At 30.3% G+C, this 19,174-nt stretch overlaps 2 protein-coding genes across 2 annotated transcripts; both read left to right on the forward strand.

The window, feature by feature from the left end:
- Nucleotides 1-435: 435 nt before the first annotated feature.
- Nucleotides 436-1,783, forward strand: LOC115713687 (uncharacterized protein At2g23090). Its single transcript, XM_030642172.2, has 3 exons — nucleotides 436-934; nucleotides 1,255-1,295; nucleotides 1,440-1,783. The coding sequence occupies exons 1-3, from the start codon at nucleotides 862-864 to the stop codon at nucleotides 1,557-1,559; spliced, it is 234 nt and encodes a 77-aa protein (XP_030498032.1). The 5' UTR covers nucleotides 436-861; the 3' UTR covers nucleotides 1,560-1,783.
- A 15,153-nt stretch (nucleotides 1,784-16,936) lies between these two features.
- LOC115713694 (uncharacterized) lies at nucleotides 16,937-18,802 on the forward strand. Its single transcript, XM_030642176.1, has 3 exons — nucleotides 16,937-17,300; nucleotides 18,263-18,327; nucleotides 18,402-18,802. Exons 1-3 carry the CDS (start codon nucleotides 17,204-17,206, stop codon nucleotides 18,603-18,605), a joined length of 366 nt encoding a protein of 121 aa, XP_030498036.1. The 5' UTR covers nucleotides 16,937-17,203; the 3' UTR covers nucleotides 18,606-18,802.
- The last annotated feature ends 372 nt before the right edge of the window (nucleotides 18,803-19,174 follow it).

Here is a 19,174-nt window from a genome sequence, read left to right on the forward strand (position 1 = left end):
AGACTTGAAGTCAAGCCGAAGAATTAATGAAAGCTTAAGTTGCATTTCTTCGGCCACATTTATTTTGCCTTTATTTATACCCACAAGCCATGATCCACGAGGGAGGTACGCGGTGGAGAATGGGTCCACCTTTGTGTGCCTTAATCATCCACACATTTAATAACCACCACAAATTTGTAGTGACTAGTGGGCTCTACCTCTAAGTTTTGTCCAGTTCCCACTACAATACAACTTCAGCTCTTATAGTAGTACCCAACTTACATTGTTAGTTATTTAATACCATCTTATTTTAACTTATAAAACAATGTCTACAATGAATTATCCTAAGTGGAATTTACCGGCAAAATATATGAAACGCACACCATACGTCAATGTCTAATTACATTATACGACATAAACTCTTATCTTATCCCTTGATGATGATAATATTATAATAAAATTAGTGACCTATTTGAGTTTATATGGATATATAACAATTAAGTTACCTAATGTAGTTGTTGTTTATGAATTATGTTTATGCTTAGGCCAATAAAGTCTGAGTCAGTGGAATGAGAAAAGGCCACTAACCAATCAATCTCCTTTATCTTAGTCCTCCTCATTAGAAGTTTCCGGGTGTTATGGTACAAACTACATAAGCATAATCATCTCTTTATATCTCGTTATCTAGTGTTATCTTTCCTCTTTGGAATTGTTAATTAAAGTATGTGTCGTTTTGCTCTCTCACTCTCTCTACTACCTAATTAAGGTTTATGGTCTATAAATACATTTGTCTTCTCTTACTCTAACTACATGTACCTCTTTCCTATCCTTACGAGAAGAGAAGACTGTCATTAAACAAGCAGGGAAAAAATAAGAAGCAATATGGGTGGAGGCAACGGCCAAAAGGCGAAGATGGCTCGGGAGAGGAACTTGGAGAAGCAGAAAGGAGCTAAAGGTATATATAATACAATTAATGCTTTTATTATTTATTATTATTGTTTAAGAACTTTAATAATAGTTTTCTATAAATTTCCCAATCTTTATGTATGCTTTTTTGCTACCCGATTAGTAGGACTGTGGTAAGATCTATTCTTATTGTCCTTTTTCCAATACCCAATTGAGAAAAAGTCAGCAAAATCCTTACTTAAGACTCAAATTTGGCTTCCCATTAATCCAGTAGAAAGTATATAGTTTGTATATCTTTCATTTTCATTATGTTTATGGGTATTATAATATGAATAGACTTATCATGGTTCCTCTCTTTTGGGTTTTTAGGAAGTCAGCTTGAATCGAACAAGAAAGCCATGTCAATTCAGGTAAGTACAGAAAGATGCAAAACTCCTTGATCTCTCTCTAATTTTTCATCCGAAAAGACTCTTCTTTTTACAAAAATCAGTATTGAATTTTGCAATTTTCAACTTTCAACTAAGCTTCCAATTTATTGTGAACTATGGTTTCAGTGCAAGGTATGTATGCAAACATTCATTTGCACCACAACAGAGGTCAAGTGTAGGGAACATGCTGAAGCAAAACACCCTAAGTCTGATGTTTACGCATGTTTCCCTCATCTTAAGAAGTGAAATGGTCATGTTTATATATAAGGAAAGAGCTCGTAGAGATGTCTTTCAACTGAACCTTCATCATTGTATCTTATTCGCCCTTTAAGTTTGGGAGTTTATCAAAATGCGTGCGAAGTCATGATATGCTTTAATATTAATTACCTCAACTGTATTCACTATAAACTACAAACAATTTTAGTCCCCCATTGTGTGTTGAATTACAAGAATATGCTTTTTTGAACAAAGAATAGGCTTGTTTTAATTTCACGATATTTTTCACAACCTGAATAAACTAGAATAAAATTTTGTACAATAATGGCGCCTGAGGAGATGAACTGCATTTTATACTCAAAAAACTTATCCAAGTCAATCTCAAGATTAGGAAGTGGTACGCAGAAGAGTGATGCACCAGCTTTGACCATCAAAAAACCAAAGGGATACATTATTTTACATCTGACCTACAAATGACCAAAAATATACAGATTGAAAAAAATTCCAAAATAAAACTACCTAAAGGAGAAAGCAGCAATTTTTTCATCAGGAATACTTGTTACTTGGATAATCATAGAATGATTAAAGTTAATTAACTATAATACTAAAACATAATCATTTTAATGCGTTTTGGGAAATAAGTATAAACTAGTAGTGACAACAAATAAAGATGGGTGGTGTCAAAGTGATAAACGTTTGGGTAAGGTCTACTCAAAGCACTCTGTATTAATCCCTTGAAGACACGATATAAGAAATAAGTTTACAATACAAATAGCTCGCAGGGGGTAAAAATATTATGAACATCAGAATACAACAAAATCCAGATGGATGGCCTTTTCAAGGAAATCATGCAATTTAGTGACCATTAATCGAAAAAGAATGGTCTGAAAAGAATATATGCCACGACCGGAGTTTTAGGAGACTATAGGCTATAACAAATATGTAATATTTATAACTTTAATAAATCAAATTTTTGACCCTTGTTGAAAAATATTGCTTATGATCCTTTAAGGTAATGAAAGGAGCAGGATTTTCAATAACAGCTTTTGCCAGAGGATGATCAGGATATATATGAAATGCATGTTTAAATTAATGGAATAATTCTTATAATAAATAAAAATTGATTATTTTTATTTTTACACTTCAAAATATTTTTTTTTTCTTTGTAATTTTATGGAAATTCACATAGCAATACACATAACAACCAACAGAGCAACATCTGAAGCAACTCAAATCGTAAATTTGAGAAAAAAAATTAAAAAGTGGTATATGGAGTAATTTTTCTAAGAAAAAATAATTAATTTGCGACGTAAATACTTAAGTTATACTCTTGGTGGCAGATAAATACCTATGTTTTTTTTTAGCGGTAAACATAACCTTTTTTTAGGGTTATAGAACATCCGTAGGTACCTAACCGTTAAGTGATAGGTAAGTACCTACGTGGCACTTTGTGATTCGTTTAGGTAGATTTTTATTTTGGTATTTTAAAAAATTATTTAAGAATATATATTAAAATTTAAAATAAAATGTTTTTTTTTTTGGAAATAGTTTTTTCTAAAATAGAATATATTCAAAAAAATCTAAAAATGAAAAAAAAAAATATTAATAATAAAAATATAACTTGGTGGAAAAAAAAAACAAAAAATAACACAAAAACCTTATTATGTGCCTTGTTCTCAAGAAACCCAATCTTGTTCAGTTGTTCTGATAAAATCCAACTCCAACTTTGACACAGACAAACTTTTCAAAACATAAATTTGCTACCTGTCAAAGAACAAACTTTGAAATCTGAGAAATATATTTTTTTTTTCTTCTTCAAACAACTAACTTTTTCTCCAATAAAAGATCTCCGTAAACCTAAAAATAAGAATCGCTTCCTCAAAGTTTAAACTGAAACAACTATATTTATTTTGTCTTACATTTTGAACATAAGAACAACATTTCAGATATGAGAAAAAGAACACTTGCAAACTATTTGTTTTTTTGTTTTCATTTCAATTCATTGACCAAGCAACTTGTTTCAAAAAAATTTCAAAATGTCAAAATATTTTAATAGACGAAACTCATTATATATCGATGTTATCTGTATTTCCGAACAAGAGACATGTGGCATGAAAGGAGAAGTATAGCCTTTCAGTAGTCACTAACCATGTCCCCTTTCTAAGGCTAGGACACAAAGAAGCTTCGCGGATCCGGGAATAGATAAAGATCAAAGGATACTTGGACATTTATCCTGTCTTACTATGACTTTAGAGACATGGAAGGCTTACAACATTTTGGGATCCGAAAATGACTAAGTTCAAAATATTACTAAGCGATACCTAGAAGGTTACTCGAAGGGTCCGTGACAGACGCTTGACCACCCAAAAGAAGTCAGATGTCTACTGTGAAGAAGGACCCAGATCGCCTAGCGATGGTTATGCTTTTTCTAACACAGGATCAGATCTTGTCTCCTATGTCAGATCATGGTAATGTACACACCCCATACGCCTTTTTGCCTGACGGTTATTCGAGGCATTTACTTTGCAAGGTGAAACTTTTTGGCGAAACATGTCCTTTACAAATTATTGTCCCCTATTGTCCAGCTGCTTGATTGCACAAGCACAAAATTACATTCTTTGGGGCCCAATAGTTAGCTAATTTACATATATTTTACCCTATTAATGGGTTTATTTCAAAAATCCTAAGCATGTCATGAGCATGTCCTTACACGTCATTTAGCCTATAAATATCCTTATATTTACACAGGAAGGGGGATAAAAAATTAGATAGTCAAAGCTCTGTCAAATTTACTCTAAGCTTTCTTCTTCTTTAAGAGAAACCAAGAGGGCAGAGTTAGGGTTTCTTGCAAACACTATCGTGAAGACATTATTCAAGACTTTTAAGGTCAATAGAGTTACTCGTGGAATAAGGATTATTAGTGCCTGAACCACGTAAAAACCATTTTCTTCTTTATTACTTTATTTTATTATTTCTTAAGCTCTTACTTTATTAGTTTCTTAAAAGTCTCGATAAAAATTTTGGAGCTTTCATTGAGAGTTGAAGAAAGATTTAAATCCACGGTGCTACTGCAACCATGGTGTATACTCCAAAATAGTTACTAATAAGAATCCTCAAGGCGGCCTCGATGTCTTCATGGAAGATATAAGCCCTCTCTCTCTCTAGAACAAGCTTAGCCGAGCAATGTGAGAGAAAGGGATACATCAGAAGCTGAGAACCGAGAGGGTGACCCAAGCAAGAATCGTAAACATGTTAACAAAAATCAAAATGCTGAAGAGGAGGAAGAAGATGATGATGGAGAGTATGTCAAAGGCGGGCACTACAAAGATGGGTATTATTATGAGCAAGACCCTGAAGTGGCTCGAGTGTCGAAGGAGTTGCACAAAATCCAATAGAAACTAGCCCGTCAAGAGAAGCTTTCTTAAGAAATGGAGAGAATGATGGCTTGCCTCCAATACATATTTGGAGATCTAGAAGAAGAAGTTTCTAACAATGATCCTTCAATAGAGTGTGTCGGCATAAACAACAGAGAAAACCTTGCTGATGGTTGAACCTCAGCTCCTGCACATGATAAGGAGAAGGAAAAGGTGGGTGACCCTCAGAACCCTACAACTCTCGTATCTCCTAGGAAAGGCATGAATCTAGCCAATAGACTTGTATAGGTGCAGAAGGCCACCGATGCTCACAGGCTTGGACGCCCTTCCGCTCTGAAAGGTCCTGCTATGCAAAAGGGGACTAGTGCGAAAGTATCTAGGCCCAGGGGAAGGAAAACCTACCCCAGTGATTCCATTAACTAGGACAATTGGACCAGGGGACAGTATTCTGATGACAGTTGGTCCACTACAGATCTTCAAAGGCGTCTTGATGCTAAGTACAAAAAGGCTAAAGGAGAGAAGGCGAGGCCACGAAAGAATGACCTCAGAAACCATTTGAATGATAAGGCTCGCAGACGCCACCTCCTAGACAATGACACAAAAAGGCTAGAAGAGAAAATTTCTTCTTTGATCAAGCTCGTCTAGAAGTAGACTGGGGCCGTCACCAAATCTATGGTTGTGGACATAGAGTCGTGTGTCATAAGGATCACGGAAGCCCTGCTTCCAAAGAATTCCAAGGTGCCTCAAATCAAACTTTATGATCGACGAACAGATCCAACGACCCACCTAGCTATGTACAAAAAAATGATGTAGGTGGCCATAGTAAGTGATGATGCCAAGTGTTTGTGTTTTTCCCTGACACTCACCAAGTCTAGAATACTACAAGATAGTGAGTTGGGAATGAGTTATCAAAGTCCGAACTTCCATCCCAAAGTTTCCGAAGTCAACTTGGACGCAGGGCTAGGGACCCCTCCCAGGATGACTGCTATGACTCGGGTCTACTCAACTCCATGACATCGTCTTTCTTACCACGTGTTAAACATTGATGTCCACATCACCAAGAAATTTTTTTAGATTAACACGTATTTATAAAACTTGTTTTAAAATCATAAATATTATAATATTTAAAACCCTTTTTAATTCTTTTAAAATAAAAGATAATATTATTTTAATTTAAAATTTAAAATTTAAATTCAAAATAATACCATATATTTATTTAATCTTTTAATTTAAATAAATAATCTTATAATATATTTAATTCAAATAATAAAAGATAATTATCAATTTTTAATTTGATTTATTTTATAAATAAAATGATAAAACAAAAACTAAATGGATCCTTACATGTCACCTACACGTGTAGGCCATATTTTAAAATCCAAAATTATTTTTTCAATTTTGCGATAAATAAGATTTATTATTTATTTTACCAATAAATAATAATTAATTAAATCTCATTGGTCTCTTATTTCATTATGAATAAAATAAATATTATTTTACACTAAAATAATATTTTTTCTATCTCTCTAATATTATTTAAGAATAATATTATATTTAACTAATTAATATAGTTTCATCAAATAAAACTAAATAGTTAAATATTACTTTAATTATTCAATTCATAATTGATATAAATATTCAAAATAATAATTTATACAAAATTACTATTTTCCCTTAAGAATTATTTATCATAGAAATTAATTCTTTCTCAATTTATTCATCAAGTCAAACATTCCCCTTTACCCAGGGACGGACCCAGTAACATTAATGTACTAACAAAAATACTGCTTTTTAAAAAATTAAATGCAAATTTTTAATTTAATAATTATAAACCCAAATAGTAGAAAAGCTCCCACAAAATTAGATAAATTTAGTAAGAGTAATTATAATGTAGCTATAAATATTTTTTTTTATGATAAATAAGCCCCCACAAAGTAAAAATCCTAAGTCTGTCACTTTGTACCATGTTGTATAAAGGTGATCTAGAGACCATGGACCTATATTTCGAAACTCCAATAAACAATTGACCATTATTACGAAAAATATAAAACTAAGCAAGTGATAGTACTCACATAGGTGAGGTCAAACCCACAGGAATTAAAATCGATTAAGAACTAAATTAGACTTATGTTTCTATTTGGTAGAAAAGAATAATTTAGAAAGAACAATATATATTGACAGAAAATTAAAGAAAGTGATTAAAGTTGTTTAACTGTGAGATTAAGGATACGAATTAGTTGTTTCAATTACCCAATTGTTAATGCTATTTAAATATTCTTCTTCCTTTTAATGATGACAGATTATAATATAATCTAAACTCTTTTCAGATCATAAAAGTCCTAAATTATATGATAACTACTGCATCTCTAAGATATAACAACATATAATTTATATTAAAATATTAAATAATAATCTAAATGTTGTGGGTTTTTATGGTTCATATCAAAGTTATAAAAGTGGAAGTAAAATTTGATAAAATAGTTTTTATCTAAAATAAACCATAAGCCCAAGGATCTCGACATGATGTATATGTATAGATTAAATGTAGACTACTGAAAAGAAAACTATACCTCTTGAAGCCTATCAGGGTATCCTTGATTCTTTTAGTACAATTAACGATCACTTAATCTAAAAACTTTTGTTCAAGAATTCACACCTTGATTTTTCAAACCAGTCTCAACACTCAGAAATAAAGTGAGCTATTAGATTTTATTTGGATGAATTAATTTAAAATATTACAATGTGTACTCAACTCATGAGATATTGTAATGAGTTAGGATTGTTCAATCTCACCACACCTGTAATGGTGTATGCACGTGAGATGAAGAGAGAGAGAGAGAGAGAGAGAGAGAGAGAGAGAGAGAGAGAGAGAGAGAGAGAGAGAGAGAGAGAGAGAGAGAGAGAGAGAGAGAGAGAAAGAGAAAATAGGGAGTGAAAAATTAATTCATTTTTCTTCTCACTTATCTCAGTTTATTTTCTTGTTAATTGGCTTGGTTATTTATGAGTTATAAATAAGCTATTTTTAATCATTCATTTAAAATAAAAGGAAAAAAAATTAATTTGATTTGAATTAGAATTAAAATTCAAATAAATCGAATAATTAAATAACAAATATCTGTTAGATCTTTTATTTTAATTATTATCCTTTTAATTAAATAATTATCTAATAATTTATTTAATTAATAATTAAAAGATAGCTAGCTTAATTTAATTTAAATTATTTTAACCAATAAAAATAATTAAACTAAATTAATCGTGGGCCTTTATATGTGACCCTACATGTGTAGACTGGGCCTACACGTGTGGGTCATATTTTATGGCCAAAAACTAATTTCTCAATTTTATCATAAATAAGATTTATTATTTATTCTACCAATAAATAATAAATAATTAATTCTCATCAATTTCTTATTTCACAAGGATTAAAATAAATATAATTTTCTCTAAAATAATATATTTCATTTTTAATATTATTTAAGAATAATATTATATTTAACTAATTAATATAGTTTTATCTAATAAAACTAAATAGTTAAATACTATTAATTATACAATTCATAATTTCCATTATTAATCAAAATAATAATTTCACAAATTACTCTTTTGCTTTTAAGAATTTATTTCCCACAAAAATTAATTCTCACTCAAAATTTATTCATCAAGTAAAATATTCCCATGTACAGTGTTGTATAGAGATGACTCAGGGATCATGGACTTATATTCGAAGCTCCAATAAACACTTCATTATTATCGATCTCATCAATAGAATAATCTGGTTTATTAATTCTATGATTACTACACTATAAATATAGAACTATACTCTTTGACAATATAGAATTATATTTACAGAATTCTTACTTGTAATCCATTGACATAATCAATATAAACAGTTTGTCCTCCAATTATCAGTCATAATTAGAGTTGGTCAAAATACCGTTTTACCCTCTAATTATCTCTTGATTCTTTATGTACCAAAAATTTAATGTGAACAGTTAATCTATAACTTATTATAGATTTGCATCTAACTATTAGCACTCTAAGAATTAACACTATAAGGAAATTAATATTCAATCCGTTAGGAAAGCTTAGATTCCACTATTGTATAACATGTTCTTAGCCACTCATGTTATTAAGCTTTCAAAATAAAAGTTGTAAGAATTATCTTCTATAAGAAACTTTAAAGAGTGAATCAAAGAAGTCAATAAATACAAATAGGAGTTCATGTATACTCAGAATTCAGGCTAATCTACTAATGATCATCATTGTGATATGAATCACTCTTTCATGGTAAAAGGCACGTTAATGAAAGATGTTTATTACATATCAGTTTATTCATGCATAATCGAATTATACACAACACCTTTACTACATGTATATCCACATATGTGATTCGAATTAAAATCACACACACACACACTAAAAGTATAGTGTATAGCAAACCGTACTTAGCAGTTCTATATTAAAGATTTTGAGTACTTCAATACACTACCAACTTATTTTCTGTATAAATGGGTGGACTGTTAATTGATATTACCCATGAATGGGTAATATTAAAAAAATTGAGTTTTTATACTTAATTTTTTTTATTTGATTAGAAAAATGTCTCATTTTTTTATTATATGGGCTGAGGTTGTTCCATCGGCTGAAAAGAAAATAATAATAAAAAAAAATCGGCAAAAAAATGATAAAAAAATATTGAGTTTTATTTAAATATTTTTCATGTAAACTTATTTTTGATATAGTATAAAAAGATGTATTTTTTTTTATATTTTCTTTAATTAAGTAGCTAATTTAAGTGTAGAAATTCAAATTTCTCTTTTATTATTCGCCATCGTATCAAAATCTAATGACTTAATATTTTTAAAATTAATATTTATAGTTTAATTTATTTAGTACCCATCAATGGGTAATACCCATTAAGAAGTGTTCTATGTATATATCGTATAATCTTATACTCTTATAATTAATGTATCATTTATTTTATAATTGTATTTCATATATTCTCTAATATATTACCCATTAATTACTTACTTTTAGGGCATAAATCCCTACAAATGTCACACAAACTATGTGAATACTCTCGTTTCACATCAAAACCCATGTTTCTTCAATTAGAGTATTCCTACTATTCACTTTTCCGATTTCATTTAAGGACCATGAATCATGCAAAAGGTGATCAATCTTAATCATGTATTAAAACAAATATGAACAAATCACAAGAACAAGAAATAAGAAATAGTCAAATCACATTAACTCATGGAATAAAATCACTCAACATTCATCATATCCCTAAATTGGAAAATTAGTTCATAATCTCTACAATCAAATCCATAATTAAACTAGAGACAGATAAAACGTAAAGAAATTAAAAGGAAAAGAAAGAAACTAGGCGGAGAACTCAATCGGATCGCCACGCTCGCTCCAAGAGTCTTCTTTTTATGTTTCTAGGGTTCTTTTTTGACCACATCCTTTGAAATTCGTGAGCTCCTTTAATTAAAATCCAGTTTTATAGCCCAAAAATCAAGAAAAGAGAAAATTTCTCACTTCTCGTACGGAGGCGGCGCTGCGACCACCAATAGTGTTGCCGCGGCACCTGGAAAGTAAAAAAAATGATTCTGTCTACTCCTCTCGATGCGGCCACACATGGGTGACAATTCACTACAACCACCGATCGCCTCGCTGGGGTGAGCCTTCACAAATGAAGCTCAATTTTTCGTTCTTTCCTGTCCCATTTTGTCCTTTTGATAGTTGACGAATTTTGCAATTTAAAATATCGATCGGGAACCAGAAACCAAGAAAAACAAGCGTAAAAATGTATTTTAAAACCTTTTTACAAAAATATGGCATAAGTTAATCCATAAAAATGTAAAGATTGCTAAAAAACCATATTCTAAATGCATTAAAAAATATGCCATCACTACTACAAAAAGTTCATTTCCCGTCAGTATTTAAATGACATTTAAAGTTTTGTCATCAGTTCCTCCAATCGACGTGTATACTACAGACGAAAAAAGCGTGTGTAATTGTGCCAGTTACCAAATGTTAGTTCAAATTATTTCAATCGATTTTTGACACTCACAAATAAATATAAAAATAATTTTTGCACTTATCTTGTCTATTTATAACAGACACACAAAAAAAAAACCTCACATCTGAACTCATAGGAACCCAGATTTAAGCACAATCAAAAATAAAAATAAATAAAAATCTCACATATTACACAAAGAAAAACTATTTATATTGTAATCTCAACTCAAATAAAAAATAGCACAAATCAAATATATAATGGGTAAATACAAATTAAATACAAGTATTACACAATATATATTACATAAAAATTATCAGATATATATTGTGTAATGCACAAATCAAACATTTGTAGAGAGGTCGCCACCAACCATTGTTGCTCGGACCGCGCTGCACCAACCACCTGCAAAAATGGAGAGGCGCTGAGAGAGAGAGAGAGAGAGAGAGAGAGAGAGAGAGAGAGAGAGAGAGAGAGAGAGAGAGAGAGAGAGAGAGAGAAAGAAAAAGAAAAAGACATTAGGAATGAGAATGAGTGAGAAACTATACCTAAGCTGGCACAAGCCATGAAGGTTATGGTCGTCTCGGGTGAGTGGCTCCAGTGAAGTTGTTGGGGCCATCGAGGTTGATATGAGTTGAAGTCGAGGTGGACTTCAATCATCGGGGTGGACTGGAGGTGGAGTTGGGGTGGGCTTTGGCCTTCGGGGTGAATTCGGAGTGAAGTCGAGATGGAGCAAGGGTGGAGTCGGAGATGGTATCACAGAGAGAGAGAGAGAGAGAGAGAGAGAGAGAGAGAGAGAGAGAGAGAGAGAGAGAGAGAGAGAGAGAGAGAGAGAGAGAGAGAACATTGGGCGGCTGTTTATTAGGATTAGAAAATTTAATTTTAATATATATGGTAGGGTTTTTGTGGTGTAAATGGGCTTGTGTTGATTTTGCGATTTGAGTTTAAAGCAAATATGATTTTTAGTGTCGGTTTATAAAAGTCAAAAGAAGTATTATGAGTATTTATAAACGATGATATAGTCATACTCGACTTTTATAACCCGACGCAAAACATCATTAAATTTTTAATAATCTTTTTCTCGTCGTTTATGTCATTAGCATCTAATATATAGTAGACATAAATAACGTTTTTTAGTGTCAGTTCTAAACACTCACATAAATACATGACCTATAGGCCAACAAAATAAATAGTAATATTAACATACGTGAATAATATAATTTGTAGTAGTGCATAAAAAAGTGAAGCTTTAAGTTTTTTTTTTCTTCATAATTTGTGTAATTTCTACTAAATTCAAACTCTGTAGGCCCAAAGTTGTGTTTGGTAGGCTCGACCTGCTTGTTATAAACACGGAGCTACATCTACCAAACCAAAGCCTAAAAGGTCATAATAATCATAGCCCGGAAAAAGGAGTACTCAGTAAGGTCGAGGCTAAAGTTACACAAAAGTGATTCCTTTTAACAACAGAGAAGGCCTTGAATTGAGACTTTAAAAAAGAAAACAAAGGTTCACAATCAGTGTTAAATAAGGAGCCGATGTCCTTATTCAAAAATAATGCAAAGCAAGACAAATGATAATGATATGGGCGCAATATGGTTGACATACATAATGTATGGGAAATTTACACCTATTACTGCCTTTATAATTTTTTTTTTCATTTGTACTGTCGCACGGTCATTTTAACTTTATACTGTTTTTTATTTTTAAATATTTTTGGCAGTATACTGCCTTTGGTAAGTTCTATTAATAATGGTTTTATGATTTTAAAGTGTCATGCTGGAGTTATTCCACATTTTTTTTCTCTACTGTGTCATTTATTTTTTCCAAAACATTTTATAATAATAATAATAAAATAGGAAATAATGAGTAGTTGTGTCTCCCTACATCAAAATTTAAATTTTTTTGTTTTATTAGAGTGATTGATTTGGACGTGAGATGTGACAACTCTCACACACACTACTCAATAAAGTAACCCTCTCATCAACTTTATTTATTTATTTATTTTTCTAATTTTAATTTTCTTTTTCATAAAACTCCCTTGATATTTCCTCTTTGCTTGTAAAAAAAATATGTTTCTCTCTCTCCTTTAAGCCATTTTGGTCTAAACCGATCTCAACTACTTCTGCCAAGCTTTGTCGCCATGAGAGAAGGTTGGAATGGTGCTCAAAAGGTCCAACAAAAACAACCCATTTCTCTTCATTGGTTAGACTCTTCATCACTCTTTCTCTAAGTATGGATGGCACTGTAACCCCCATAACCTCTTGGAGTCTCTTTATGGCGACAGTGGTGCATGAACTACAGAACGAGAGCGCATCCTCTTCTCCACCTCCCAAACATTTCTTCACGTAGTTCCCTGCTTCATGAACAAGAGCGCATCCTCTTCTCAACCTTTTCTCCATTTGTATATAAGGGGTTTAAAAGAAAAACTTAATTTGACATTAGTTTTTCTTTTGATCAGTGAAGATAGACAATCATAAATATAAAAGATGCAAACAGCCGAAAGAAAGTTCAAAAGTTTCCCAAATCTGATAAGGTTTTTTTTCTATTGTTCTTGTGTTGTTTTAAGAGTTTTTTTAAGTTGATTATATTTCCTATTTCTTTTTTTTTCTTGCATGTTTTTTTTGTTAGTCTTTTTAATGTTTTTTTATGCTTGTTGTTTATGTTCTTTAAAAAAAAAAATTGTGTTGTTTTGGTAGTGTTTTCTTATATTTTTTTATAGGATGGGAATCCAAGTACACCCGATCGAAATACTACCATTCCAAAGTTTTTTGATGCTTGTTTTTTTATGTTCTGTATTTTTTTTTGTGTTGTTTTAGTAGTATTTTCTTATTTTTTTTATAGGATTGTCACCTTCTCTTGAAATAATTATGTTCTTTTTTCCATTGTCCATTGCTCTTTATGAGAACTGATATAGATTCCATGTCCTGTCATTTTTTACAATATTTCATTTATGTGGCCTTTTTTTCATATTAAAATAATAGTAAAATAACACTACAAAACAGTAATTTGTTGTTGATTTAGTAATTTTTTCTCTTTGCCAGATTTTATGATTTTTTCCTGATGTTTCTATGATTCTGGTGTTGATTTGTTCGTCCCCAACCATGAAGGAGGTGCCGTTTGTGCTTTGTTACTGTTAACAGTATAAAAGTAAATATTTTAGGTCTGGACAGTATGAAATAAAAAAAAAAGGCTTGGACAGTAAAAAAGAAATTATTGCCGTGTGGCAGTATTATTGTAAAATTTGGGAAAAAACAGTATTTTTGTAAGTTTCCCTAATGTATTCCATAATATCTTTGATCTGTTTCAGAATATCTGTAACTAACTCTGAGAGTACGATATACACTCGACCTCCAACACCACAAGATCAACCCAAGACTAGAGTAACTTAAAATGAGGGTCATTGCATAGTTTTATGGGCACAGCCCATACTCTCTCTGCCTTTAAAGTTTTTTTTTTGGGTAAGTTGAAAAATACCACTTTTATTAAGAAATATTTGCACCAACAACTATTATTATTAAATTATTTAAGAATTTACCCTTACCTATTTTAATACTCACAATTTAGGTATTTCTTTTTGATAGGTATACCAATGTATATTTATTGCTTCTCTCCTAAACTCTGCCTACATGCTAGTTTTTTTTTTTCTTTTTCTAGACGGTAGCTTTTTTTTTTTTTTTAATAAAAATCTTATTTTTTTCAAAATAACAGTAAACTAGGTTGATCAAATATATTTTTTTTTTTACATTCTATTCTTTTTTTTTATTATTTTACATTCTTTTTTGTTTTTTAATCTAATTAGTAGTTTTAGAAAAAAATAATTATATGTATCAACGTGAATTGTAAATTATTTATGAAATTTTCTTAGACCATTTTATTGTTTTAAATACCGCTACACGCTTACTAAAATTAAAAATTAACCATATATTTTTCTTTTACATTTTATTGACTCTCCTAGTTGATATACAATCAGATTTTTTTTTTTTAAAAAAAAAAAAAATTATATGAATAAACGACACAAATTGTTATTATTCTCACTTTCTTTATTTTTTTTTTTATTTCAAAAGTTTTTTCAGCCACGCAATTTATTATTTGGACACAAAAATTACACTATTATAATCTATTTTTTAAAGTGATCATTTTGACATGTTAGAAGCATATATTTTTCTGCTACAAAAAAAAATGACTAAAATTAAAAGTTAGACTAAGGTTTCTTAAACAACAAAATAACACACTATAATTTAAAATGTAAATAAGAAATTATAAGTCTCCTCCAATATTTATCTTTTTACTTTTTTTTTCCTTTTTGTTTACTTTTTCTTTTTCTGACATTATTATCTTCTTCATTTATTTATTAATTTGGTTTTTTGAAAAAATCTTCTTCATTTATTATTATTTTTTTATAATTCTTTTTCTCTAAATTTATTATTTCTCTTAGTTTTTTTTATTTTTCATCTAACACTTAGATATCTCTCTTACATTTTAGTGACTCCGAAAAAGGACGATCAGTGTTAAAACTTTTTTATTCCTTTTTTATATTTTGTAACAAAAAGTAATAAAATTTAAAATTTAATAAACTTTAACATATAAAGTAACATCATAACTTAACTTAAAGTCTTTTGTTATTTTGTATTTAAAAGTTAAAATATAGTATACTAATAATAAATTTATTTAATAAAAAGAATTTAATATGTTAATAAAAAAACTTATAAAGTTACCAAATAGTATCTAAAACACAATAGAATTAGTTACAATATGAAAATTATTATATATATTAATTTTAAAGTTGTCTGATCAAAATAAGGAACCAAATGTGTATGAGAAAAAAATTATCTTGAATTAATTTTTTTCTAATAAAAAGTAACTAATTAATATATTATTTACATCAAAAGCAACCAAAAGGTTGCTTTTTTTAAAATTTGCAAAACACTGAAATTTCTGGAAGCGAGATTTTTTTATTTTTTTCAATTTTCGGTAATTATTTTATATTTCGGTATTTATGCTGACGTGGCAATCGGTATTTGTGCAAATAATTTTCTTAAAGGTATTTTTATAAATAAAATCAATTTTAGGTATAATATTAAAAAGACCCCTTTTATTAATCAATTAATCAAATCTACCTTTAATTTTATATTTAATTGAAACATACCTCTTTTTATATGTATTGTACCCAAAATACCCTTACATAAGAGAGTCACATAGAGAGTATCTTGAAGTGATAGGGGCAAAATTAGTACAATGCTTAAAAAAAGAGGTAAAAATGATAGACTTTAAAAAAGAAGGTAAAAATAAAAGAGAACAATATAAAAAGGGTATGGAGTGTAATTTCGTCAAAGTCTTTTGCCAGGTCAATAGGTTAATATGGAAAATTCTACGATACAGTCTCCGTGTATTAATGCATATTTATCTATTTTTTTAGTCTAATTTTTTTTTATAGTTATGTACATTATAATTATTTAAAATATCCTGTAAAATTTTAAAAAGATTAATACACCCAAAATATGGTTCAAACTATTTATTGTATGCGTGACTCATTATTATTTTTTTAAAAAAATTAATACACCCAAAATTTTGTTGTTTTTTACATTATTAAGTATTCTAAATTGAAAAAAAAAAATAGACTAAATTTTTTTTAATGAATACCGAAAGAAATAAAAATATATCGGTAAAAGCATTCTATAATTATTGAGAAGATATATTTTTAAAAACAAAATAAATCGAAAAGACAAAGAATCTGGGTGGAGGTGCGGCGAATCGAACCCCGTGCCTCTTGCATGCAAAGCGAACGCTTACCATATGAGCTAGACCCCAAATTTAGCGTCGTCAAAGGCATAACTTAAATTTAAAATATATTTTGTAAACTTAATTCAAAAGCTCACATTCCATTGCAGTAAGCATTAAATGCTGTTGATTCCCCAGTGTTTCGCAGAAAACACACTACTGAATTAGAAAAGAACAATAATTGCTCTGTGTGAGAGAGATAATAATAATGAGTAGGCTGATAAGCAAGTCCACATGCCTTCCATATATTAATTTCAATCTGCCGCAATTAAGCATTATTGTTCCACATTCAAAACACAACAACTCTAATGACTCTCTTCTTCATCGATTTGTCTTTTCTACTTTGAAGCTCTCTCCTCCTCCTCCTACTTCTTCTTCTCTCTAATAACACTCAAAAACACCGCCTTCCAATTGGGTTAATTTTGTCTAAGAGAAGGATATTTGCTTTTTTATTAATATTATTTACATTCTCTTTTCCTTAACTCACACTTTGCAATATGAAGATCTCTGGCTTCTGGATAATGTTCTTCGTAGTTTGGGCAGCCTTGACGTTCCTTGGCTTTTCTAACTGCAAAACTGGCTCTACCGTTCAAGGTATTCATTTATTTATTTTAGTTTTCCCCCTTTTCGCTGATTCTTGTTTGTTTATTTGCCAACATTTTGTTTTGTCTTTATGAAATGTTGTCTTTTTCTAGCTCATATTTAACAATGTTAGATTTTGAGTGTGAATTAATAGGAAATACTACCGAACATAATGTTTCCAGGATGAATATAGGATGGTCTTGGTACTTGCTACTTTTAAGATATTATATATATTACTACATTTTTGAACCAGACATACATATATATTAATATAGAATTGAAATATCTAATTTTTATTGAACCTATTGACTATGGTTTATTTACCAATAAAGGACAATCACATATCATATGACAAAAAAAAAAAGAAAAGAAAACAATACATAAGGCATGGATTTATCAGTAGAAACATATATAATTACATAAAGACGAGTTTCCTAATAACTATCATATTTAGTTGACATGCATGTCCCTGTACCACTTTTCTATTAATCACCATAATAAAGCTCTCCCTTTTAATGAAATCATTGAGTTGAAGGGACAAGCATTCAGCTACTTCTTCCATCGCACGAGAAAATGATATGTTATTTTGACAGCTGATATAATCTTAGAATAATATCTTTGTTGTGAATCATGGCGTTCCAACTCAAAACCAATAGGCAATGAGTGGAGTAGCCCATGTTCTTATATATAGCTCAATACTTTTACATTTAATCAATGTGGGACAATGTTCTCCAATAATCTTCAAAACAAATTTCTTTACCTTTCATCCCTCTTGTCTTGGATATTATTATGTTGTAATATTAGCATATACATAAATTAGTTTTACTTTGTCGCTTTTCTTCTCAAAGTCCCTTGGGAGCTTGCAGACTTTCCTTTCAAGTCCCTTGGGAGCTTGCAGACTTTCCTTTCGCAGTTTTAAATAGTTGTAATGTGTTGATGGCCTAATTGGACCTAACACAAAATGTACATTTCAGATAGTATGGGGTACCACCATGGTGATGGCTCAACTGTGATACCAATAAAAAGCAGAAAGCTCAAGGTATAAAACTCACTTTTGATTGTATTAGCTAGGTACTTGTATACCTAGATTGTTTATAAAAATGTTGTCTCCAGGAAACTAGTTATAAACCAAAGGCAAAGGAAACTGAAGATGAGCCCACTATAGATCTGCAAGATTACCACCCAATTGATCCAGTTCCAAGCTCAAAGACTTCTATAAAACATGGGCCAATCCAGCATGGGACTCCTGTAATCCCATATATCCCAAAGCCTTCTCCGCCTGACCATCCCAAGCGTGGTGGTGGTGGGTCTGGTTAACAAATCCTGTGAAAGATTTGGCCACTTGGAAGATTAATGGTATGCCACTTTGTTCATTTGTACTTCATGTGTTTGCGTTGACTAGTTTGATGCACTGCTGCTGATGACTATGAACTTATTTGTCTTTATATTATTTATCAATGTTCTGTGTCCAAACCTTTTAACATATTTAATATAGTAATAATTTGTGGCAGACATTTACTAGTTTAATTATATTACTATATATATATATAAATAATTTGCTTGAGTAATGAGTGGAATGTCATTTTTCACGAATAATTGTTATTCAAAAAGTTCAACATTGAACCTTAACATCTTTACTTGGCTCTGGTATTCGAATTTAGTATTTTTTTTTTTTCTCTTTCTTTGGAAGTTAAATTTTATTCAGGTAATAAGAGAAATATTAAAAAAAAAATGCGATGATCGAATAAAAAATAAAGTTGATTTTTCATATTTGGTATAAAAAAACAATTGATTTTCCCATATTTTTTTCACTTTTTTCTTTGCCCACAAAAATCTAAGTTCAAAATATAGCAATAATACTTCTAGAGGTGTATGGTGACGCCATG

Source organism: Cannabis sativa, chromosome X (assembly GCF_029168945.1).
Source record: "Cannabis sativa cultivar Pink pepper isolate KNU-18-1 chromosome X, ASM2916894v1, whole genome shotgun sequence".
Lineage (NCBI taxonomy): Eukaryota > Viridiplantae > Streptophyta > Magnoliopsida > Rosales > Cannabaceae > Cannabis > Cannabis sativa.